The sequence below is a fragment of the Labeo rohita genome, chromosome 19 (assembly GCF_022985175.1).
Source record: "Labeo rohita strain BAU-BD-2019 chromosome 19, IGBB_LRoh.1.0, whole genome shotgun sequence".
Classification (NCBI taxonomy): Eukaryota; Metazoa; Chordata; class Actinopteri; order Cypriniformes; family Cyprinidae; genus Labeo; species Labeo rohita.
Window position 1 is genome coordinate 27,021,117 of NC_066887.1, and position 24,663 is coordinate 27,045,779.

At 34.6% G+C, this 24,663-nt stretch overlaps 3 protein-coding genes across 4 annotated transcripts; 1 reads left to right on the plus strand and 2 right to left on the minus strand.

The window, feature by feature from the left end:
• Positions 1 to 96: 96 nt before the first annotated feature.
• LOC127182109 (CUB domain-containing protein 1-like) lies at positions 97 to 14,108 on the plus strand. 2 transcript variants are annotated; one of them, XM_051137221.1, is made up of 10 exons: positions 97 to 218; positions 317 to 589; positions 4,840 to 5,055; positions 5,139 to 5,495; positions 5,584 to 5,949; positions 6,043 to 6,240; positions 8,362 to 8,739; positions 9,032 to 9,385; positions 9,515 to 9,602; positions 10,712 to 14,108. In XM_051137221.1, the coding sequence occupies exons 2-10, from the start codon at positions 526 to 528 to the stop codon at positions 11,256 to 11,258; spliced, it is 2,568 nt and encodes an 855-aa protein (XP_050993178.1). In that variant the 5' UTR covers positions 97 to 218; positions 317 to 525; the 3' UTR covers positions 11,259 to 14,108. The 2 variants fall into 2 exon arrangements, with proteins under 2 accessions (XP_050993178.1, XP_050993177.1); XM_051137220.1 differs by having other exon boundaries at positions 97 to 589.
• On the minus strand, positions 13,609 to 16,859 carry clec3bb (C-type lectin domain family 3, member Bb). The gene is made up of 3 exons (XM_051137223.1): positions 16,650 to 16,859; positions 15,343 to 15,447; positions 13,609 to 14,000 (listed from the first exon to the last, which is right to left on the minus strand). Exons 1-3 carry the CDS (start codon positions 16,750 to 16,752, stop codon positions 13,609 to 13,611), a joined length of 600 nt encoding a protein of 199 aa, XP_050993180.1. The 5' UTR covers positions 16,753 to 16,859.
• Positions 16,860 to 18,802: 1,943 nt separating this feature from the next.
• exosc7 (exosome component 7) lies at positions 18,803 to 24,619 on the minus strand. Its single transcript, XM_051136217.1, has 8 exons — positions 24,510 to 24,619; positions 24,026 to 24,127; positions 23,842 to 23,936; positions 22,031 to 22,196; positions 21,834 to 21,904; positions 20,225 to 20,348; positions 19,956 to 20,111; positions 18,803 to 18,968 (listed from the first exon to the last, which is right to left on the minus strand). Exons 1-8 carry the CDS (start codon positions 24,564 to 24,566, stop codon positions 18,864 to 18,866), a joined length of 876 nt encoding a protein of 291 aa, XP_050992174.1. The 5' UTR covers positions 24,567 to 24,619; the 3' UTR covers positions 18,803 to 18,863.
• Positions 24,620 to 24,663: the final 44 nt, after the last annotated feature.

Sequence of the window (24,663 nt, forward strand, 5' to 3'; positions counted from 1 at the left end):
AGTTTTGATGACGTTCACTCGATAGCCTTCCAATAGAGGAGCGCTTGGCTCATGAATATTACGCGACGTCCTCATGCAGGGCTGAATCAATCTTGACCGAGGAAAACAGAAAAAATCATGTTGGTTTGTCTTGTAAAAGTGAACTAACACAGACGTTAAATCCGGTGGATTTTTATGAGGAAAACTGAAAGAGGGATTAATTTATTATTTCCTAATTTGTGAGTGAATTTAAGGTTAAGTCTCTCGGATCAATCAGGATCTCTTCGCTTAATGTACGTTAAAGTTTTACTTGAATAATGCAATCGCATTTTTCCAGCTGTTGGATCCTGAACGCAAGTTTGGACAGGTAACGTGCGCGCACACGCCCTTCTATGAGCACAACAGGTATCAGAATCAGGAAGCGCCCGTGTCGTCAGACAAAGTCAATCCACCATGCGCGATTCAAGGATTTAAACCAAACAACAATTTTAAAAACACACGCCTATATATTATTTTGGAAAGTTCAGGAACCTCTGAAGGAGAACGATGGGTTCGTGTGTGTTTCCAGTGCTCATTGGATTGATTTTACTGCAGATTCACAAAATCTCAGGTGAGTCTACAAAGAAGCACCACCCCAAACACGTTTTTAACATTCTTGTCACTAGCATTTTTCATTTATTAATCGTTTATGGAGGTTTGATGTTCTGAGCAATTAAAATCTATAAAATCTGTAGAAATATTTGACATTAAAAAGTGATCAGGTATAATGATTTTACTGTTTGAGCTACTGGGAGCGTTTGTTGTTTTAAAGTATGTTGCTTTTTCATATTGAGACAATTATTTATTGAATCAGGAAAATGCTTAATGGGTATTTTTAACAAATTGATTATATCAATGCATATAATGACTAATATTTCTACAGTTCTTCTCAGCAGATTTGAATCTGGTCTCCCTCATGGCCTAGTATAAAAATGAGCACTGCCATTTGCATTTATGACAGATGCTGTGCAAAATAACTTGTTAATTATTGACTAACAATCTGTTACTGTACAAATTGAGGGCGGTTTGCTCTAACATGCTCTTGGGCAGGGAGGGAAAAACATAGGACTTTCACTGTTTTCTCTATAGTGAAATGCCTGGGAATGTCAGCGGTTGTTTGCTTTTCTATTGACGTTTCAGCTTTAGGGACAATGGCTTTTCATTTTCACAGCGTTGAAAGTGACCTTCAAAGTGTTGCTGATGTATTAATGGCCAGAGTTGTGATTTTAAATTATTAGAATCAGGCAAAAGTGTGAGTTGTGAAGCTTTCCTCATGAAATTGTGAATTGAAGAGTATCTTTGTCTAGTTTAAAGGATTAGTTCACTTCCAGAATGAAAATTTCCTGATAATTTACTCACCCCCGTGTCATCCAAGATGTTCATGTTTTTCTGTTTTCCGTTGAAAAGAAATTAAGTAGGGCTGTCAAACGATTGATCGCGATTAATCGCATACAAAATAAAAGTTTGAGTTTGCCTAATATATGTGTGTGTATTGTGTGTAATTATTATGTATATATAAATACAAACACATTCATGTATATATTTAAGAAATTATATGTAGTTATTATAATTTTTAAATAATTGATATTATATATAAATAAAAATATTTTGTACATGACATATTTCTCTTAAATATATACATTAATTTGTGTATCTATATATACATAATAATTACACACAGTGCACACACATATATTAGGCAAACTCAAACCTTTATTTTGTAAGCGATTAATCGCGATTAGTTGTTTGACAGCCCTAAAATTAAGGTTTTTGAGGAAAACATTGCAAAGTTTTTGCTCTTATAGTGGACTTCATTGGTGGCTGATGAGTTAAACGTCCAAATTGCAGTTTCAGTGCAGCTTCAAAGGGCTCTACACAATCCTGAGGAATACGGGTCTTATCTAGCGAAATGATCAGTCATTTTCTAAGAAAAATACAACTTTATATACTTTTTATCCACAAATGCTCATCTTGCACTAGCTCGACCTCACGCCTTACGGAATCACGTACGCGTGATGTAGGCGGAAGTACTGAACCAGTGTTTACAAAGCGAACGTGCAAAAAAAAGTCAAACGTGATTTATAAAAAAAGGTAAAACAACGGTGTCAGATGATTTTGAAGTTGGAGGAGAAAATGAGATGGAGTTTTTCGCCATACCCTACTTTTTGAATCGAAATACACAGACAAAGAACTAACAAAGTGTGACTTTTCGAAAGTGACTACGAAAAGCGGGAAGACACGCATGTGCATCGCAGAACTAGTGCAAGACGAGCATTTGTGGTTAAAAAGTATATTATTTTTTCTTTTTTTAAGAAATTGACTTTGATTCATTAGATAAGACCTTTATTCCTCGTCTGGGAGTGTGTAGAGCCCTTTGAAACTGCAATTTGGACCTTCATTGGCCAAAATCATTGTCCACTATACAGGGAAAAATCCTGAAATGTTTTCCTCAAAAACCTTAATTTCTTTGCGACTGAAGAAAGAAAGACATGAACCTCTTGAATGTGATGGGTGTGAGAAAATGATCAGATCATTTTCATTCTGGAAGGGAACTTCTCCTTTAAAGGGTTATTTGATGGTTTGGGTAACAGACTTGGCCTTTCTCTAACATATTGTGTGTTTCATTTTATTAATTAGATTAAAAGTGTCAGATTATGATGAATGTGTGTTTATTCAGGGCCAATGATGGCGAAACCTGAAAGTTTACACCAAAACAAACTCTCATGTGGGATTGCCATTGTATATCTTCCAGTTGCACCTTTAGCAGTTATGTTAAACAAATAAATTTGTTAAAGAAATTGTTTACCCATTTGCTGAAAATGTATTCAGTCTCAGGACATCCAAGATGTAGATGAGTTTGTTTCTTCATCAGAACAGATTTGGAGAAATGTAGCATTACATCACTTGCTGACCAATGGATCCTCAGCAGTGAATGGGTGCCGTCAGAATGAAAGCTGATAAAAACATCACAGTAATCCACAAGTAATTCACATGACTCCAGTCCATCAATTAACATATTGTGAAGTGAAAAGCTGTGTGTGTTTGTAAGAAACAAATCCATCAAGACGTTTTTAACCAAAATATGAGTCCACCATCCATAACATTGCTTTATCCAGTGAAAACATCCATCTTGTCTGAATCAGGAGAGAAATATGCACCGATCAAGCACAGTGTACAAGCCAAAACAGTTCTAAACGAGTATGTTGGTGGATTTTGATGTGAGAGGACAACTTTTTACGTAATTATGGATTATGGACTTATGGATATTTTGGGCAGAAGTTCTAGTTTAAATGTAAAACGCCTTAACGCTTTGTTTGCTTCACAAGATGCACTGTATTGATGAATTTAGTTTAGCTTAACGTGGTTCAGGCTAGAGACTGGAGGTGTGTGTGTTCCCTGACTATTGTTGTCACAAACAAGTAAATATTTCCGGATGTTGTAGTCATTCTTATGGGGTAATATGAGACAGTGCGGATGTTTCTCTTCTGCACAGTTGCTTCTGTCTTGTTTACAGTTAGATTTGTGCATGTCTAAACTTGTAAATGTCTTTCTGTCAAGTGAGGTTTGAGATCTCGATGCATTTGAACAAAGTAGACTTTACCAACCAACTTCTTTTAAGCCTCATTTCTAAAGTGACACATGTGAAAATTATATCATGCACCAAACCTTCTGCAACATCAGCATTTATCAGCGTTATTATGGGCAACATGCTCTTTTTATTTTTTCTCAATGTAAATAGGGAGGAACTTACAACACCTGACATTTGTAGTGTAATGTGCGGCTATGTTCACCCATGGACTCTTCCTGCTCCAGCTTTTACCTTGCATGAGTCAGTTCTTTGTTTCTTTTTTCTGTTTGGCTTTCATGTTGGTTACAATTCTTTGCTTTATTCAAGCTGTTCATTTACGTGGGTCTGTATTGATTGTTTTGTCGGGCAACTCTGTGTGCAAGAAGAGTCTAGATTAATAAAAAGCAATAGTTCACCCAAAAATGAAAATTCTGTCATTAATTACTCACCCTCATGTCGTTTCAAACCTGTACGACCTTCGTTTATATTTGGAACACAAATTAAGATATTTTTGATGAAATCCGTGAGCTTTCTGACCCTCCGTAGACAGCAAGGGTCCTACCATGTTCAAGGTCCAGAAAGCTACTTCAAAAAACATAATCATGTAACATCAGTGGTTCAACTGTAATTTTATGAACTAAGAGAATCCTTGTTTTTTTTTTTTTTTTTTTTTTTTTTTTTGGCAACTCCGCCCCCACACGATGCATTTGTGTGCTTTGATCTTCATTTTTGGGTGAACTACCCCTTTAAATGCTTGTTTTTTGCATCATTTTTCTAACAGAATGTTTTGGCCTGTTCACCAAAAGCAACAATAATATGAAACTAATAAACACAAATTCAATCAAAATAAGAAAGAGGGGGAAAAAAACTAAGAAGCTCCTTTCATGGAAATAATAAAAAATGTATAAAAATATATAAAAAATACAATATTTAAAAATATAATATATAATTACAATACATCAAATATATTATTTTTGATTTTATTTTAAATTTAAATTGTAACATTTAACAAATATTTAATACATTTTAATAAAGTTAATTATATAAATGTAATAATTTATATAGAATTTATTAATAAATAAACACATTTATTAATACATTATATATTTTAATTATATGTCTAAATACATAAATCATGAATACAAATAATTTGTTTTTAATTGCTATGCATTCCAATAATTCTATAAAATAAAAATATATTATTCATATTCATTTGAGCAATTAATTATTTTTATTTTTATTTTTTTGTGCAGAGTGTCATAAAATAGAAGTGACCCCTGATTCGGGCACCATCGTAATCTTCAGCAAGAAGCCAGGACAGGGTCTGGATTGTAGTGTGTGTAAGGATGAAGGTCCGTCTCAGACCTGTAACTCCAACCTCAGACTTACTGAAGCTAAGCCCACTGTCGTGACTTTCAACTGTTCTCAGCCGGGGGACGTCTTCACTGTGGAGATCAATCAACAAATCGGTGAGTAACAACATGCAAAGTCTGAATTTCCCATTTGAAACAAATCACTTAGTATCTTCTAAAACACTTAAATCTCTACACAGAGTGCTCAGCAACAAGCTGCGGGATCACTGCAGTGCATCCAGATTCAACCCGATTCCTTGAGTTCACCAGAACCTTCACCTGGGATCTGAAGGTTCAGTCAGGCAGGATGTTGCAGCTGGACTTCCCATCTCCAGGAATGAGACAGATCAAGCCTTCAGAATCCTGTCCAGACAAACACACCTACACCACCATCACATACCAGCGAGCAGGACCGGCCAACATCGGCACGTTCTGTCGGAACGGTACCATCAGTCGTATTCAGGTCTTGTATAGAGGTCGAGTGACTCTGGAGGTTCCCAAAGGTACAGACCTGAGCCCATCTGACTTCAAAGTGACCATGGGACCAGCAGCAACAGGTTAGAAGTCATTATTTGAAATAAAGGAAAGTTTTCATTAGTGTTTAGTTTCTTATCTTATTTTATTTCTCAATCTTTGCACCTCCAGCACTAGTGGAGGTGGACGTCAAGCTGCCCAGAGGACCGTTTTCTGCTGATTTCTTCACGCCAAACTATGCCGCAGGCTGGTACAGTGAAGAAAAAATCAAGTGGAACTTTGCTGTTATGCCTATGCATAATTTTACTGTACGCTTTCAACAATACACTCCACCAGAATGCCAAAAGAAAACTGTTGCATGTGATTATGCACTCCGAGACAAGCCTCGATTCTCAAAGGTCCCAACAGACGCTCAACCGACCAATGAACTGGGAGATTTCAGTCTGACTCTGGCCAATTGTGATGCAAAGAAAGGAGCGAACATTCCTGGGCTTTCCTTGCACTTAAACGTGGAGGTGTTCAGGAGTGGGACTCCATGTAAGAAGAAAAAACCCATATAGATCATAAAGTCATTTCATGCTTCTAAGTTGCCGATAAATAACGTGCTGTTCATCTTCCTGTTCTGTTCAGATCTTTGCACTGTGGATCTCCGGAATGAGGAGGGATTGAGTCTGCAAATAGAAAATAAAAACCCGGCGTCGTACTGTGAAATGAGCATGAACTCTGTGATGCAGGAGAAAATAGTGGTTCCTGCTGGCACCAAAGCTGACCTGTCCTTCCTCGACTGTCCCGTGCAGGATCTGCAGCTGACAGCAACCAAAGTCATAGGTAACTATAACATAATGAGAAAAGCTTTAGACATGAAAAATACTTGTTTAATCTGGTTTTGACTCACCAGATTAGTGAAATCACAGAGACTTCTCTTGTCTAAGACATTGAAACCGATGCACTGAAAGCTCTTTTGACTATTTTTGTTTTGGGTTATGTTATGTTTAAGGTGTGGAAGTGCAATTAAAATGAACAAAAATCAAATCAAAAGCAACTGCAAATAAACAAATACTGTAAATTAATAAGTAAATACTACCAGTCAAAAGTTTTTGGACAGTATTATTTTAAATGTTTTAAAGAAGTCTCTTCTGCTCACCAAGCCTACATTTATTTGATTTCAAATACAGCAAAAACAGGAAAAAAATTATATTTGACTAAAAATAAAAAAATATATTTGACAAAAATAAGTAAAAATAAATATGACTATTTAAAATAACTGTTTTCTATTTTAAACAAAATTTTCAGCATTACTCCAGTCTTCAGTGTCACATGATCCTTCAGAAATCATGCTAATATGCTGATTTGCTGTTACAGAAACATTTATTATTATTATTATTATTATTAGTAGTAGTAGTAGTAGTATTTAAAATAGTTGAACACTTTTTTTTAAGGATTTTTGATGAATAGAAAGATCCGAAGATCAGCATTTATCTGAAATAAAAAGCTTTTGTAACATTATATACTATATTATTCAAAAGCTTGGAATCAGTATTTTTTGGGAAAGAAATTATAGAAATGAATACTTTTATTTAGCAAGATGACCAAATGTGATGATAAAGAAATTATAATGTCTTTGTTTTGCAGAAATGATATTCTTCTGAACTTTATTCATCAAAGAAACCTGAAAAAAAAAATAATATATATATATATAAACTTATTTTATAAAACATCACTTCAGATTATATTCTGATTTGCTGCTGAAAAAAAAATATTAGTAATGATGCTGAAAATTTAGCTTAGAAAACAGTTCTTTTAAATAGTCACATATTTATTTTTACTTTTTTTTTTTTTAGTCAAATATATTTTTTAATTTTAGTCAAATATATATTTTTTTGCTGTATTTTAAATCAAATAAATGTAGGCTTGGTGAGCAGAAGAGACTTCTTTAAAAACATTAAAAATAATACTGTCCAAAAACTTTTGACTGGTAGTATTTATTTATTAATGTACAGTATTTGTTTATTTGCAGTTGCTTTTGATTTTTTTTTGTTCAGTTTAATTGTACTTCCACACCATACAGTACATAACCCAAAAGAAAAATAGCCAAAAGAGCTTTCGGTGCATCGCTTTCAATGTCTTAGACAAGAGAAGTCTCTGTGATTTCACTAATCTGGTGAGTCAAAGCCAGATCAAACATATATATGTCATTTTATTTCAGTTGAACTTTTATTTTATTTCAAGTGATAAAACTTATTTTATGGTTTTAGTTTAGTCAACAGTAATAACACAGAAAATCACTTTATTTCCCAGAGTGCGCCACCTATGTTGAATATCTTTGAATCATGACTGAACAAATTCCTTTAATGTCATTCCAATTCAACCTCCTGTGGGGTGTGACCAGTTAAAAAGGAATTTTCCACTGTTTATTACATTTTGGGATAAAGTGAACCAAGGATTTTAGGTGATTTCAACTGAAACAGGAAGACAAGGCGGGACATATCAAGCAGTCCTGCTCCCTTTTTTAAATAGCCAATAGTGTTTTGTTTATATCATCCCTGCTGAAAAAAAATCAATAGACACCATCACAAAATTTGTTATGGTTTTATTGGTTATAATGGGACTTGTATTGGTTTTAATGGAAACTCTTGGTCTATATTGGTAATTGGTCACCTTCTATTGGTGACTTGTTAAAACCAATAAATTGTAATGGAATATGTCCCAAAACACACTACAGAAAACCATTTTTTTAATTGCATCTTATTTCTTATTGCATCTTATATAATTAATTGCATTTTTTATTGCATCTTATAAATAACCTTAAAGCTAACATATTCGTACTAAAAGCCATTTTTGATTTCATGGGTATTTTAAATCATGGTCTTGATAAAATCCTTTTGAAATTCGTTCACCATATTATTTAATTTTGTTTATCTTTCTTCCCCTTCCTCCATTTAATTCTAGACTGTCCCAGTGTGTCTGACCGTGATATCACCGGGACGTCCCTCACCATTCCCACTTTGGATCCCAAGCTTCCTGTTCCCCTCCATCAGTTCACGTGGCTGCTCCGTGTGCAGGATCAAGACACCGTGGATCTCATGGCTCCGAAGGGAAACCTGCACCAGTCTCTACCAGACAAGCAGTGTAACGAGAGAGTCTCGCTGCTCATATCTGAGACTGAGGGCTCACGCATTGGCCAGTTTTGCTCTACAGCTGAAAGCACTATCCAAAAAATCCAAATCAGAGGAAACGTTTCCATCACCGTAACTCCTAAAAATATAAAAGACCTGAGCCAGGAGAAAGAAGCTTTATTAAAAGTCGGCATCAGTCCAGAGATCTCTGGTAAGAAACAGAAAGATTGTAAAATATTATTATAATTTAAAATAATGTTAATGGTTTTGAATATATTTTAAAATGTAAAGCTGAATTTTCTGCATCATTACTCCAGTCTTCAGTGTCACATGATTTTTCAGAAATCATTCTAGTATGCTGATTTGCTATTAAAAATTCTGAAAACATATTTGCTTAACATTTTTGTGAAAAGCATGAGAAATGTTACTTTTTTTTTAAAGATGCTTTTAATAAATAGAAAGTTTAACAGTTTCATAGCAGTGTCTTTCTGTCGTCTTCACAGAAAATGTCATCTACACTGTATCTCCACTCATTTCGGGACCCATGTACCTTGCGACACCAAACTGGCCTGACGGCATGAATCCTTCCTCGTCCGTCTCATGGGTCGTCTACGTTCCCCAAGACTACAAGGCCGAGCTGCTGCTCAACGACAGCAAGCCCAAATGCGACACAGGCCACGCTGAGATCGAGGTCGGACCGCTGGACTCTCAAGGCCAAACGCAGGCCTGGAGAGAAGATCAGAGTTTCCCCAGCCCTGTCGTCCAGCAGCAGAGCTTCTACCTGAACATGTCCAACTGTGAGCCCAAGAGCGACCGCTTTGCTGTGCTCTCAAAAATCAGTCTGCAGAAGGAAACCAGTAAGCAAGAGGATTTGTGTCTTCATTTTTAATGACAGTATTTGTTCATTGATCACAGTCTACATTGTGTAATTATTACTGGTATTACAACAAAATATAATCATTCCTACTGTTTTTCTCTCTGTGCAGAGAAGTTCCTGGGCATTATCTTGGGTGTAGCCGGGGTGCTGCTGTTGTTGGTGATCATCGCACTAATAGTTGTCTGCGTCATTCGAAAGTAAGTCTGGATTTTCTTTGGTATTTGTTCTAATGTCTAGCCAGGGCATGAAATTATTGATTTTTCTGCAACAAATGGATGATTATGGCTGTTGTTCCAAGAAAGCAATAAAATAACAATAAAATAAAATACATATTTAAATTAAAATGTAAACTGTGTCATGCATACAGATAGCCAAGGGGGGGGCAGAATTGCGAGATACAAACTCGTATTTGCGAGGAAAAAAAAGTCATTTGCAAGGAAAAAAGTCAGAATTGTAAGTTTGTATCACACATTTGTAAGAAAAATGTCAGAATTGTGAGGAAAAAAAGCCAGAACTGCAAGAAAGAAAGTTGTAATTGTGAGGAAAAAAAAAAAGTCAGAATTGCGAGATACAAACTTGGATTTGTAAAAAAAAAAAAAAAAAGAATTGTGAGTTCTTTAATTCTTTAAAATAAAGTTAGAATTGCAAGATATTACTTTTTTTTTCTCACAATTTGTAGTTTTTATCACATTTCTGAGAAAAGAAGTCAGAATTCCCAGATTCAAATTCACAATTCTGACTGTATAACTCACAATTGTGATCTTATATCTTGCTATTCTGAGAATAGTCAGAATAAAAAATAAATAAAAAATAAACATTTTACTAAAACTGTAACCAAATTAAATAATTTAAATCAAAAAGAAAAATATTACAAATATTTTAGACAAAAGTATAATAGGTGTAACGACTGTAAAATAATACTGTTTTAAACATTGTCACATGACATCACTGCGTGCCATGTTTAATTCAGTGCACTCCTGGCAATAATTAAACACTTATTTTGCTTATCAGATTGAAGTAAAAATAGGACATTTTGGCACAAATCATATATATCATAGTATTAAATGCATTCAAAAAATGTTAGTATATATACTGCATTCTGTAATAATAGTAAAGTAGTATAGTAGTATGCTATTCTAAACAAAGCTGAATTAAGTTTGAAAATTTTGCTATTGCTTGTTGATGTTATAAATCATTTTGCAGACATTCAGCCCTTTTCAACTGACAAACATAAATCTATAATTAAAAAATGTAGCCTAGAACATAAAGTTCAGTACTTTTAAGAATAAATGTCTTCTCTTTTTAGAAGAAAAAACAAACCAAAGACCAACAGGTCCTCCATTTACATGCCCAGAGGGAAACCTTTCCTCCCGGGCAACGCCGTCTTCTCCAAATCCAGAGCAGATAATGAGTCCCACGTCTACGCCTCTATTGACGACCCCACCATGTACGGACATCCGGACAAGAACCGACCTTCAGAGGTTGACAACGGAGCCTGGAGCAACGGACATCAGGTGGACGCGTACCGTCCGTTCACGGGCGCCACTGACCCCGTCCCGGCAGCTAAAGATTCACCTGCTGACTATTCGCTGGACAGGAGAGACGAAGATGCATTTCAGCCTTTCCTTAACCCGCCCAACACCTTTAACCTCCCGAGGCCTCGCTCGCCGCTCATATCACAGGGAAGCTTAGGATTCGAAGATCGTAGGATGATGGATTACACGCTAAACACTTTCAAGAGTGGCGGGGATATAAATCCCATTCGTCTGTCTACCGACGAATCCAGACTGCAGCCGCAAATGGATTCAGACTCTAATACTTATCCTGAGCCGGAATACGAGGCGGCCATGTGAGGATACGATTAATCGCCTGCTCGCCAAAAACTGTGTCAGATTTTATTTGGGAGAGCGGAAAAGCCATTGGCTGCAAGCCTGCGCATGTGCGCATACAAAGACAGGGTGTAATGTAAAGCTTTGAACTGATACAAAAAGGCCACGCTCTTTCTCGCCGCCCTAGTGGTCATGTGTGTATCTTGCATGTACTGAATATTTTATTAAAAATTCAGTTTTAAAGATTTTTAACAGGCTTTTAGCCTGAATGTACAGAATTAACACTCTTGTCGGAGCTGTTTGAAAACCGAATCTTCAGGTGGAAGTGTTTTGTGACTTTCTCTATTGGATTTTTTTTTGTTTTAACTAAGAGTGATTGTCTCCAGGCTACAGGTTTCATGTGTTTTTGGTTTTTCAGTTCTGTATGTTTACTTCAAGCATTCCTAAAATAAATTCTCAGGTATTTTAATAGATGCTCCTCTCTGTTCAGAATATATTAGGAATGAAGATAATCACACACAGACTAGAAACAGATGCAGAGTTTTCACTTTTTCTGCAATGAATTTGAAGAAATTCATCGGAAATCTCTGGATTATCTCAGTTTACAAGGTAAAATTAGGGATGCACTAATATAAGAATATTTATCATTATTTTCATATCAGGTCACACTTGTTTTAAAGGATTAGTTCACTCCTGAATTAAATATTTGAGAATGAGAGATTTTACTGACTCCCATGTCATACAAGATGTTAAAAAAAAAAGGAATATTTGAGGAAAATATTCCAGGATTTTTCTTCATATTGTGGATTTCAATGGGGATCAGCGGGTTGAAAGTTCACTATATGGAGAAAAGTACTGTCATGTTTTCTTGAAAAACCTTAATTTCTTTTTGAATGAAAAAAAGAAAGACATGAACATTTTGGATGACATAGTGTTGAGTAAATTATCAGGAAATTTTAATTCTGGAATGAACTAATCCTTTAAACGCTCATAATAGAATTAAAATTAAATATTAAATATTGACCAATGTATTGTATAAAAATTGTCTTGAACTAATAAATTATTTTCATGTCAAGCTCAATAACCATTAAATGGTTGATATTAAAGCATGCCATTTTGTCTAAATTAATTAAAAAATTATTAAGGGCTAAAACTAAAGCTATGCATCACATCATTATAAAATATTGTGTAAAAAATGGAGATTCATTTTGAGATTACATTTATGCCGTTAAGTGACTGATAGAGACAATCTAAATGGAAAATTTGGCAGAAATGAGAATAACTGATAAATAAAGCTGGCAAATCAAAACTCAATGACAGATGAAAGCAAAGTTAATCAAAATATTTAATGAATATGTAATGAGCATTTCAATTCTATGGAAATCTGCAGGCATATTTTTGATATACTTTGAGATAAAAATATATATTCAGGTTATATCAGGCTAGACATTTAGTTTGTTAGAAAATAAACAAGTAACAAAGCTAGCAATCTGAAATAATCATCGTTCAACTGGATTTTTTCAGGAGGTTTTGTTAAAAAAAATTAAGGATTCAGTAATCTTAAATTTAAAATTTACTCCCCTTTAAGACATCCAAGATGTAAATGAGTTTGTTCATTAGAATAGATATGGAAAAATGTAGCATTACATCACTTGCTCACCAATGGATCCTCTGCAGTGAATGGGTGCCGTCAGAATTAAAGTCTAAACAGCTGATAAAAACATCACAATAATCCACAAGTAATTGACACAACTTCAGTCCATCAATTGACATCTTGTGAAGAAAAGATGTTTTCATTTCAAACCATTGGTTCCAGCTAAAATATGAGTCCTCTATCCATTATAGTTTTAAGTGAAAAGGTCATTTTGTCTGAATGAGGAGAGAAATATGCAGCATTTAAAAGTGAAAACAGCCTAAAAGAGTTCTAAACAACGCTACAGTGGAGGAAGTGTTATCATGGACTGCTATTTTAGCCAGAAGCAATGGTTTAAAGTTAAAACACTTACAAATGTCTTGCAAAGGTAAAAGCTGCATGTTTGTATGATTGACTGAGGTCCTGTGGATTACTGTGGTGTTTGGATGGCTTAAGGTTCAGTGAACTTTAATTTTGTTGGAGATGAATTACTCCTAATGTGTTTGTTTACTTTGTGTTTTTGGCTAGATCTTAATGGAGACTGTTCAAAAATGTCTTTTATTGCAGTGTTCTGTTTTTGATTATAGATTGGCTTTGGTATCTGAACATTTTTAAGGCGTAAAATGACAATCTTTGTTCTCCTCAGAAGAAAATATGCAATTACGGAGCGAACACAATGCAAGCAGGATTGTGCAATGAAAAGGACAGGACAGGTCAAGCAAACCGCCGTGCTGGACGATCTCAGACTATGTTGAACTCGCAGACGGACGCTCTCTCATCGCGACAGCTCTCGTCCAGCCATTTCCCACCGGAAGCGGCGGAGAGTACGGCGCAGTTCTCGGCGCTTCCGCCGTCGGGCTGCGGGAGTTTCCAGTTCTTGTAGCGAATGTTTGAGCCCGCCTGGTCCTTCCACACGCCCTCCGTCTGCATGTCATTGATGCCCAGCCAGATTTCAGCGTCTGGTCCGATGCTCTGGCGCACGTAATCGTAGAGTTGCGTGTTTTCGTCAGAAGACAGTGGAGTGCTGAGGATTCCTCCCTTGGCGATGCAGTCTTCATTGGCCGCGTGGTAGCGCTTTTTTACGGAGTCCACCAGAAAACACTTACCAGGGATCTTTGTGCCTCTCAGACAGACTGGCGGAGAATAAAGACGCGCGTGTTTAGGTTCTTTAAATGCCTTATAAAATGTACAAAAGCATTTCTGTTGTCTTTTTAAAATAAAATAAAGTGTAATGTATTCTATGCAGGGTTATATTAGTAGTATTTATATCCACCTATTTCTGCCCGTAAGAATGGGCGTGGCCATTTGTACATTTTATGGGTGTGGCCTCTGGTCTCATCCACGTCCAGCTATTTTTAGCTACAAAACAGATGGTTTTGCTGCTTGATATTGCAAATTGGTGTGTCTTACCATATTATTTTAATGTATTATCTTAATTATGAACTCACTGGTTTGTAGTGCAAACAGTTTTACAGTTTACTGCACGTTGTTGTTCTTCTCGTTATTTTCCTGGAGTTCTCACCCATGGGCTTACTTCCACGTTGAAGAAAAAGGTGGATACTAATAGCTTTTATTATAGCTTTTATTTGAATTTGTTTTTATTTTTATCTTTCCCGTTATATTAAAATAAAAACAAATTCAAAACACATTTAAAAAATGTAAATAAAGTTAACTTTAATTTCAGTTAAAGCGTTGATAATTTCATTGTTTTTTTTTGGTCATTTTTACTAATTTAAAAAATGTCTGTAGAGTTCTTAAGTTTTAGTTTTAGTTATTTTAGTACAAGTTAAACTAGATGTCTTAGCAACAAATTGCTAAATAAAATTGTAATTTTTAAAAGTGTTTTAATGGTTTTAGTTTTAATTTAATTTTAGCAATAAAACGAAATTGTTAGTTAAAACATTTTGTGAAACTGAAAAAAAAAAAAAAAACCCTGTGGAAATAATGAGCTTATTAACATATTGCTGGACATATTTACATATTAACACCTGCAACTGATACATGAAGGTGTAAACCACCCCCGTATGCACACACCAGCCAATCAGAACAGAGGTCATTTACATATCTCTCACAGAGTGCAATAGCAAAATAGCTTGTTTGATTGTTTTTGGTGAAAGAAACTTGATTTACATTAGAAGTGATTTTAAGGAAAAATTAGATATAATATAGAATATTAAAGTCTTATAGTCTTGTAAAATATTACATATATTTGTCTCAAAATTTCCGCATACATCCAGGGAGAACGCAAGCTGTAAAAATTGTCAAAAGTGACATGTGGAGGCCATGTGTCTTATGTAAGTGGAGAAACTCTAATCCAAACAATACGTCAGAGTCTATGATGCAACATTTTGTTTTTTTAAGCTCAAGGGCCAGACAGAATCCTAACTTTTTTTCTTTTTGACTTTTGAATAGATTAGTATGTCTTCATGTGGATGGATTTAAGGTGTGATGGGGGAAACTCTACAGAGTTCTCACCAGTCTGCAGGGCTTGTTGCTCCTTTAGAAGATTCAGTTCCACCACAATGTCATTGATCTGCTGTTGTAGGTCCTCCAAAGCAGGACCTGCTCGAGTATCTGAGTCTTACAGGTAGAGAGTAGATCTTAGGATGAATTAAAGGGAAAATCAAGAACCAATTTCATCCCAAAATTTCATGAAGAAAGTGAAGCCTATTTTGGACCATCTAGATGATGTCATTTTTATTGATTTAAAAAGGTAGTACAGTAATGAGAATCACCATTGAGGGAGAATATATATATATATTATTTAATACAATTTTACATTTAATAACACACATGCATATAATCATATAATTATCATGATCATTACTGATTGTCATATTTCATTTCAATTTATTTTGAATTTATTGCATGTTAATGTATTTTAATATATATCTAAGACATTCTAATAAATGTAATACATTATATTGATTATATTGTTTAGTAAATTTATTTTTAAAGTCTATTGTGTTGAAAACAGCTGAGTAGAATTTTTTTCAGATTTCTTTGATGACTAGAAAGTTCAGAAGAACCGCATTTATCTAAAATTGAAATCTTTTGTAACCTTATAAATGACTTTATCATCACTTCTGATCAATTTAAAGCATCCTTGCTAAAAAAAAAATATTAATTTCTTAAAAAAAAAATACTGACTCTTTTGAAGCTTTTGAATGGTATAGTTTATAATGTTAAAAAAGATAAATAAAATTTACTTAACTGATAATAATAATAATAAAAATGTTTCTTGAAAAGCAAATCGGCATATTAGAATGATTTTTGCAGAATCATGTGACACTAAAGACTGTAGTAATGATGCTGAAAATGCAGCTTTGAAATCTCAGAAATAAATTGCATTTTAAAATATATTCAAATAGACAAGTTATTTTATATAGTAAAAATATCTCAAAATGTTGCTGTTTTTGCTGTACTGTGGATCAAATAAATGCAAACAAAAAACTTTAAAAATCTTACTGTTCAAAAACCTTTGAATGGTAGTGTATTATATTGAAACTATTGATATTTTAATTGCATTTTAATTTTTTTTAAACCTGCAACTTGAGAATAAATTGTATTTAACTGATTCAAATTGAAAATGAGTAATTAAAAAACAACAACAACAACAAATATATTTAACATATCAATACTTACTGAGTAGAAAACGTAGGAGTTTACCTTTTTTCAAACAATAACTTAAAAATATGCTTTCTCAACATCTAGAATTCATATAAAGCAGCTTTCAACTTGAATAAATTATGGAAAAAATGACTAAATTCATTCTGTCTCACCTTTTTTAGCATTGGGTTTCTTTTTGGGAGTGCTCTGCTGGTGTGAGGCGTGTGTAAGGAGCAGCAGGACTCCCAGCAAAAGACAGCCGTCTCTGAGTCTCATGGTGAAGTCAGGAGAATAAGGAGAATGAGAATCTCTGTTTCTCAGCTCAGCTCACAGAGGAAAAACTGCTGTAATAAGAACCTGCTGCATTTGTTCTTCATCCTAAGCAGAGAGGAGGAGTGACGTCCTCATACACCTCACAAAACACACACACACACACACACACACACACACACAAATCCTCACACTTAAAAAAAGGACACGGCTAGAAGTATTACATAAAATGCAGACCATGTGCTGCTTTTACACAGAATAAATACTGCAAATCCTGTACTTCAAACTAAAATTCAAGTATGATATTATGGTAATAGCTGTAACAATGTGAACAGAATAAAATACATAAAGACAAGAGTCAACTACTGTATATAATAAAAGCATAATTTAACTAAAAAGTTAAATAATTTCAACAATCAACAGCATATATATATATATATATAGGCAGTTGTTAAGTGTGACAACTAGCCCCAGTTTCTTTCCCCAATGTTTTTCCACTCATTTAAAGCAATAGTTCACCCCCAAATTAATATTGTTTCATCATTTAATCATCTTCATGTCATTTTTAAACCTGTATGACTCACTTTCTTCTGTGGAACATTAAAGAACATAAATTGAAAGTTGCTGGTTACCAAGAAGTTTCAGTTTCCACTGACTTTAATTTTATTTTTGTCCATTAAATGGAAGTCAATGGGAAACTTTCACCAACATTCGTCAAAATATCTTCTTTTATGTTCATTTTTGGCTGGACTATCCCTTTAAAAAGCTCCTATGATTTATATTGCAGATTATAAAACTGGATTCATATTTAGAATGAATTTACTAAGAGAGGATAGCAGGTTCTTAAATTGCTCAATACACATTAAGAGTCCTGGAGCATTTAAGGTCTCCTCAGGACACATTTCCCATCGTGCATTCTTCTCGTGTATGATATTGTTATCGGTGCAGTGATAGCTGCTGTTTGTTTTGGATTCACCGTGCCACAGGAAGAAGCAAAGCCATTATGGGATGGAATATATCCAGGCTCACAGCAGCTGGATCTTCTTCAGACGACACGTGGCAGACGTGACATCCTGCTGGACACTGGTGTGAGCGCAACACCATCCCAGAAAAAAATGACAACTGCAGCACCTGTGAACTTACACAAGTCTATGAATAATTCCAGAAATGCAATTATATTTTCAAATAAATCAAATATCCTTTCTAGGACTATAAAGGAAACATAAAAACGTAACAACTCCTTAAAAGAAATAGTTCACCCAAAAATGAAAATTTGCTGGAAATTTATTCAGATGTAGATGAGTTTGTTTCTTCATCAAAACAAATTTGGAGAAATTAAGCATTATATCATTTGTTCACCAATGGATCCTCTGCAGTGAATGGGTGCCGTCAGAATCAGAGTCTAAACAGCTGATAAAAACATCACAATAATCCACAGCACTCCAGTCCATCAATTAACATCTTATTAGGTGAAAAGCTGCGTGTCTGTATGAAATAAACACAGACTTTGCTTCAAAAGGCGTTAGCTGATGGACTGGTGTCTTGTGGATTATTGTGATTTTTTTTTTATCAGCTCTTATTCTGACAGCACCCATTCACTGCAGAGGATCCAATGGTGAGCAAGTGATGTAATGCTACATTTCTCCAAATCTGTTCTAATGAAGATACAAACTCATCTACATCTTGGATGAATGAAGGTGAGTAAATATTTTAGCAAATTTTCAGGTGAACTATTTTTTTTTTTAACCTTTAAGGATTCTGGATATTTTGTTCTACTCATCTTTTAAATTCAGGTATTAAAAACATCAAATGCTTAAATTTCTTTCAAACAGCTCAAAACTTATACAGCAAAAAACATCTGATTTAAGAGAAAAATCATTTAACATTCAGTCATCTGTTAAACACTCCAGTTTAAGTGCTAGTCTGAATTCAGTCATAAAAATGACAGCTGGAAAAATGAAGAAAAAAAAAAAAAAAACCCAGCCATGTTATGTAACCTCACATCAAAAGGGATTCTATGTTAGTTGAAGTTTTTAAGCAGGACATGACAAACATCATAGGAAATTTAGCTCATTTATTTAAAAAAACACAAACAAAAAAGGTACAAAAACAGAAAGCTATCCAAGGAATCCCACTTTCTGCCGTTTCTTGCCAAGACTTTCTTCTTTCTGCAGCAGCTCAATGAGAGGCGCATGAAGAGCCTTTCCCACACGTTTACCGGCCTATAACATAAACACACGATAACAGTGAACATAAACTCATAACCTGGAGAAAACCTTTAATCAGTGAGTTTATTACGCAAGTGAAAAACACCTGGTTTCATGTGAAAGTGCCAAAAAAAATGTCTGTTTTGATATATAAAGAGACATAAACCACACAAGCTGGATGAAATTCACTAATGAAGTGTTTAGTATCAAGTTTAAGCCTACTGTATTATATTTAATTCACAAAAATGAAACATTTGATTATCCATACATTAAAAAAAAAATGTAAAATGTGAGAATCAAATATGATCCATCAATGATCTCTATATTCTCACTATTCTCACTCCATCATACAAAGCCTGAGTCATCAAACAAGATAATAAAACATATGCAATCTTTTTTGTGAAGATTTTTCTATTGTATTTTGTCTAAAGGGTAAAAAAAATTGTTCCATTTAAAATCAAATAAAAAATTCTGATGATTACACTACCAGTCAAAAGTTACTGGATTTTAAGACTGGATATTATTAGATTAGATATTGGTATTAGTTTATTTAACTAAGTTTATTTACTGTAAAATACCGTAAAATGTGTGTGTGTGTATATATATATATTTATATTTATATTTATATTTATATTTATATAATACATACACACACATACACACTACCAGTCAAAAGTTTTTGAACAGTAAGATTTTTAATGCTTTTTTTTTTAGAAATCTCTTTTGCTCACCAAGCCTGCATTTTTTTTTTATCCAAAGTACAGCAAAAACAGTAATATTTTGAAATATTTAAAATAGCTGTTTTCTATTTGAATACATTTTAAAATGTAATTCATACCTGTGATCAAAGCTAAATTTTCAGCAAAAACTTTTGGCTGGTAGTATATTCCATATGTCAGGCTTTACAGAGTTGGTATACTTGTGGTTAGGGTTAGGAAACACCACTAATAAGATCAAGAACGTTTAGAAAAAAAAAAAAAAAAAAAAAAAATAAATTCCAACCTCTGTCATCTCAAAGATACTCTCTGGGTCCAGACTTCCTCCTCCCATTTTCCTGACACATGTGACCATTCCTTTATGTGTGACTGAAATCAGAAGACTGGCCACAGAACAGGCCTTTTCCTGTAGCGTGGCATCCACCACATATCTCTGACCAATCTGAAATACAGACACACACACACCCGATATATAACATGCTACAGAAACACAGAACTGAACGTGAGATGAAGAGAGTGGTGCACTGTGGGTAATAGCTCCAGGCTGTGGTGTACCTTGCAGAGGGTTACGATACATGGCACATTTTCCACATTGAGCCGCATGCAGTCGTAAGGGTCGTCTGACAGCTCGATCTCCTTCACACCCTCCTCATCCTCAGATATGTGCACTTTGGGGATTCTGTTTCAGAAACCGGGAAAAAGATGCGGATAAGTTCCTCATTGTTTATTTAGGGTTTTCACATATTTAAACAGTGAACTGCAATGACTTTTGCCAGTTATGATTACTGATTTTTAAAAAATCATTTTATGTAGAATGCTAGGTTGGATTTACAATTGTATTTGACATATTAATCCTTGGAACATACACTACCAGTCAAAAGTTTTTGGACAGTAAGATTTGTAATGTTTTTTCAGGAAGTCTGCACACCAAGCCTGCATTTATTTAATCCTAAGTACAGCAATAACAGTAAAATTTTGAAATATTTGTACTATTTAAAATGTTTTCCATTTTAAAATATTTTAAAATGTAATTTATTCCTGAATTTTTAGCATCATTACTCCAGTCACATGATCCTTAAGAAATCATTCTAATATTCTGATTTACTGCTTATTGCTTGCTTATATTAATAATTCTTGAACAGCAAATCAGCATATTAGAATGATTTCTGAAATATCATGTGACACTGAAGACTGGAGTAATGATGTTGAAAATTCAGCTTTGATCACATTAATAAATTACATTTTAAAATATATTCAAATGGAAAGCAGTTATTTTAAATTCTAAAAATAATTCACAATTTTACTGCTTTTGCTGTATTTTGGATTAAATAATTGCAGGCTTGGTGAGCAGAAGAGAATTCTTTAATAAACATTAAAAAAAATTCTAAAAAACTTTTGACTGGTAGTGTAAATTATTAAAGTAGAAATAAGGTAGAAATAAGTAATATGTTCAAAACAAAAAATGTCCTGGGATAAACTAAATATGTTTCATAGAAAAAAACACTTAAACAGAACTAACAGTTATATAGTATTGTAGAGTCTAACAAAAAATATAACGATTACAGAAAATTCTATGACTTTCTCAGGTCTGGAAACAATGATGCTATTGTTAACTAAAACTATTTAAAAATATTTGTTGTAACATTTATTAAAGCTGAAAAAAAAAAGTAAAACATTACATGGAAAAAATGTAAACTACACTATAACAGCATCCAATACTATATTTATGGTCTTAATGACAATACTTCAATTAATTTTCTACAATAAATTAATTACTTTTACAAACAACATTTATAAAAATGAAATAAATGCATACAAATTATATTTAATCTTTCACATTTATATGATGAAATTTCTAATATTTTCCCAAGAGAAACTTGTGCGCAAAACATGACCATTAATGCACGTTTAAAACTTACAAATAACGTTAAAGTACATAAATGAGTAAAACAATAGTCAATTAATATCATTGTCACTGAAAAAAAAAAAAAAAGAATCATGAAGACTAAAATGAAAACTGAAAGTTCATAAAATAGTAATAAGTACTACAACAATATATAAGCAATACTAATATAACACTGCCTGCCACAGTTTTATAATTCCCTAATAGAAACCTTACAGTTTTGATGGGATTTTAATAGGAAAAGACAACATAGTTATTTACCGTGTATTAAACAGAGCAGCTTTTATTGCAATGGATATGGCGTCAAACAGGTTTCCATCACACTGCAGCAGCTGCGCACATAAATATGCATTTAAATTAATAAGCACATAGATATCACCACATTTTATAGTACTTAATGAAAATATTTCATTTTTCACTCATTCATCCTTCTCAGGACGGATATCCGTGTCACTCACCAGCACATCCACGTACAGCACCCAGCAGTTCTCTCCCGGGCAGATGCAGAGAGAACGCAGGTCCACGCTGTGTCTGTTGTTGAACACTTTATAGAGTGTGTTACTAAGCTCCACCCCCAGCTCCTCCCCTCCACGCCCCTCAAACTCTGGAGTGGCGTTTGCTGAGCTACAAAAGCAAGAAGTCAAGCATTTTATACTAACTTAATATCAGAATGATGAATAAACTGATGTGACATTAGAATGCAGATCATAAACATACAGAGAGATTTCATGGTGTGTCATCAATCGACCATATTGGCGGTACTGAATGTAAACAAAGCTACTGAACTGAATGAAACTTGCATATTTTGCTGATCATTGCTGCTGAAAAATGATCAATTATTGTCATGTTTTGGGCTGTACTAATCAGTCGGACCAGGAAAGACATTTGGTGTACTGTAGACTGCCAAAAGTTATAACAAATCAAGAAAAAGAGTACAAAAACTATCTGAGGAACAAAAGGTGTTTGTGGCTGGCTAAACTGAACCAGGATTTCCAGAGTAAGAATCCTTATAGCATTTCTGTTTACATTTACATTTATTCATTTAGCAAACACTTTTATCCAAAGCGACTTACAGGTGGGGAATACATCAAACGATTTGTCATAAAGAGGCAAAACGACCTACAAAGTGCTCATACTACCATATAACAGGCATTGTTCAAATAAGTACAAGCTTGAAAGGGAAAAGAGTAGAAAGAAAGGAATTTAGTGGGAAAGGAATAGTGTCGAAAGAGATGGGTTTTCAGCAATCTCTTGAAAGTTGTTAGGGAGTTGGCATTCCGGATAGCGGTGGGAAGATCATTCCACCAGCCAGGAACGGTGTAAGAGAATGTTCTGGAAAGTGATTTTGTGCCTCTTAGTGAGGGTACAATGAGGCGTCGCTCACTGGTGGATCTCAGAGTTCTGGAGGGAGTGTAGATTGGTAGCAGTGAGTGGAGGTAGGCAGACGCCGAGCCTGTGGTTGTTCTATATGCAAGCATCAGCTTCTTTAATTTGATGTGAGCCGCAATTGGAAGCCAGTGCAGGGTGATAAAGAGAGGTGTAACATGGGCCCTTTTGGGCTCGTTGAAGACCAGTCGTGCTGCTGCATTGTGAATCATTTGTAGAGGTTTGATTGTGCATGAGGGAAGACCGGCTAGAAGAGCATTGCAGTAGTCCAGCCTAGAGATGACCAGGGCCTGGACAAGAAGGTGTATGGCCTGCTCTGTTAGAAAGGGCCTGATCTTTCTAATGTTGTGTAGGGAAAAGACATGTAGTTTGTAGTTTGTTCTTATCATTTCAGGTCAGTTAGGTGAAATATTAGGCTAACATCTAAATTAATACTGCTCGTACACATCTTGCTTCTCTATATGATTTAGCAGCTTCCACACTTTTTTCCGTAGTTTAAACAGCATAAATTAGCAGAACAATGTATTCAGTAGTACATTAACCGTGCAATCCATGCTGTTGTTTACATCTGAGTATCTCCAATATGGCTGCGCATACCAGTAACTGACCAAATAAACCCTGTACAAACATGCATCATTATCAATACAAATATTGCTCAAATATACATTTTACACCTACACAGGCATTATCTACTAAACTGACAAATGCCTAAATTCCATGTAGAGTACTTCATATTTTAATAGTATGATTTTTAACAGTTTTTAAAAGCCATGGCACAGTCTTTCTGCTGGAGCTGGTGGTGATTTACAGAAATTACAGCTGTAATTTTAGATGCCTGATGTCTGTTTTGTACCTTTAAATATGATGATATTTAAACACTCACCAGTCCACAAAGAACTCCAGATAGCCTTCATTTGGCACCATGGGTTTGGGTTTACCAATCTCTGCCTTTATTCCTACAAGAACATCTGTGTGACCCTGTCAAACACATCATACAACATTACAAAAACACTGGTGACAGATATTACACCACATGTTATTTTCACACACTGATTATTTCAGCTTACAAGACTGATTTTAGCAGAACCATCAGTGTTTGACACCACATCTGTCTCAATCTCCATGTGTCTGTAGTCTTCACATCCTCGTCCATCCAATCTGAGGTCATCCTGTTAATAATATTCACATTTTAACCCATTATGTTTTGTATGACGTCTAAGAAAAGTATCAGGTTAATGTGATTAATCAAACAAATGTTTCTATTTCTCAATAAGTAGTGACACCTTTCTGAAGTCTCTGCCTACTTTGTTACAACACAAGCGTACAGCTTCAATAAGAGCTGTCAAAATGGGTTCAGAGTACAGTAAAACATATCAAAACAGCTTGAGCAAGTGTCATTTTAGAAATACATTTATATTAAGACGCATCTAGGACCCCATACAGCATGAACACAGCAAGACAGACCACATCAAATGATTAGATACAGGTTATGGGGCTTTTTCCGAAATACTTTAAATAAATATAAATGATCAAACGTCCGAATTTACTTACTCGAACTCCATGCATAATATAAACCTTCTCCGCTTCGCTTACTTGAACTGCTGCCATGTTTCAAACACACGCAGTTCACTCTGCGTCATCACAAAGCGCGAGGAAGGCAGGAGCCTGGAGTTAATGGGCCAATCATATGCCAGTACGTAAAAAG

Excerpts from the sequence above, each read along its gene's own strand:
- LOC127182109 (XM_051137220.1), top strand. The coding sequence starts at position 526 with ATGGGTTCGTGTGTGTTTCCAGTGCTCATTGGATTGATTTTACTGCAG. Across the intron at positions 590-4,839 it reads GCAGATTCACAAAATCTCAG|AGTGTCATAAAATAGAAGTG; the intron begins GTGAGTCTACAA and ends TTTTTTGTGCAG. Across the intron at positions 5,496-5,583 it reads CATGGGACCAGCAGCAACAG|CACTAGTGGAGGTGGACGTC; the intron begins GTTAGAAGTCAT and ends TTGCACCTCCAG.
- clec3bb (XM_051137223.1), bottom strand. The coding sequence starts at position 16,752 with ATGAGACTCAGAGACGGCTGTCTTTTGCTGGGAGTCCTGCTGCTCCTT. Across the intron at positions 15,448-16,649 it reads GAAACCCAATGCTAAAAAAG|ACTCAGATACTCGAGCAGGT; the intron begins GTGAGACAGAAT and ends TCTACCTGTAAG. Across the intron at positions 14,001-15,342 it reads GCAACAAGCCCTGCAGACTG|TCTGTCTGAGAGGCACAAAG; the intron begins GTGAGAACTCTG and ends ATTCTCCGCCAG.
- exosc7 (XM_051136217.1), bottom strand. The coding sequence starts at position 24,566 with ATGGCAGCAGTTCAAGTAAGCGAAGCGGAGAAGGTTTATATTATGCAT. Across the intron at positions 24,128-24,509 it reads ATATTATGCATGGAGTTCGA|GATGACCTCAGATTGGATGG; the intron begins GTAAGTAAATTC and ends TATTATTAACAG. Across the intron at positions 21,905-22,030 it reads TGCTGTACGTGGATGTGCTG|CTGCTGCAGTGTGATGGAAA; the intron begins GTGAGTGACACG and ends TTATGTGCGCAG.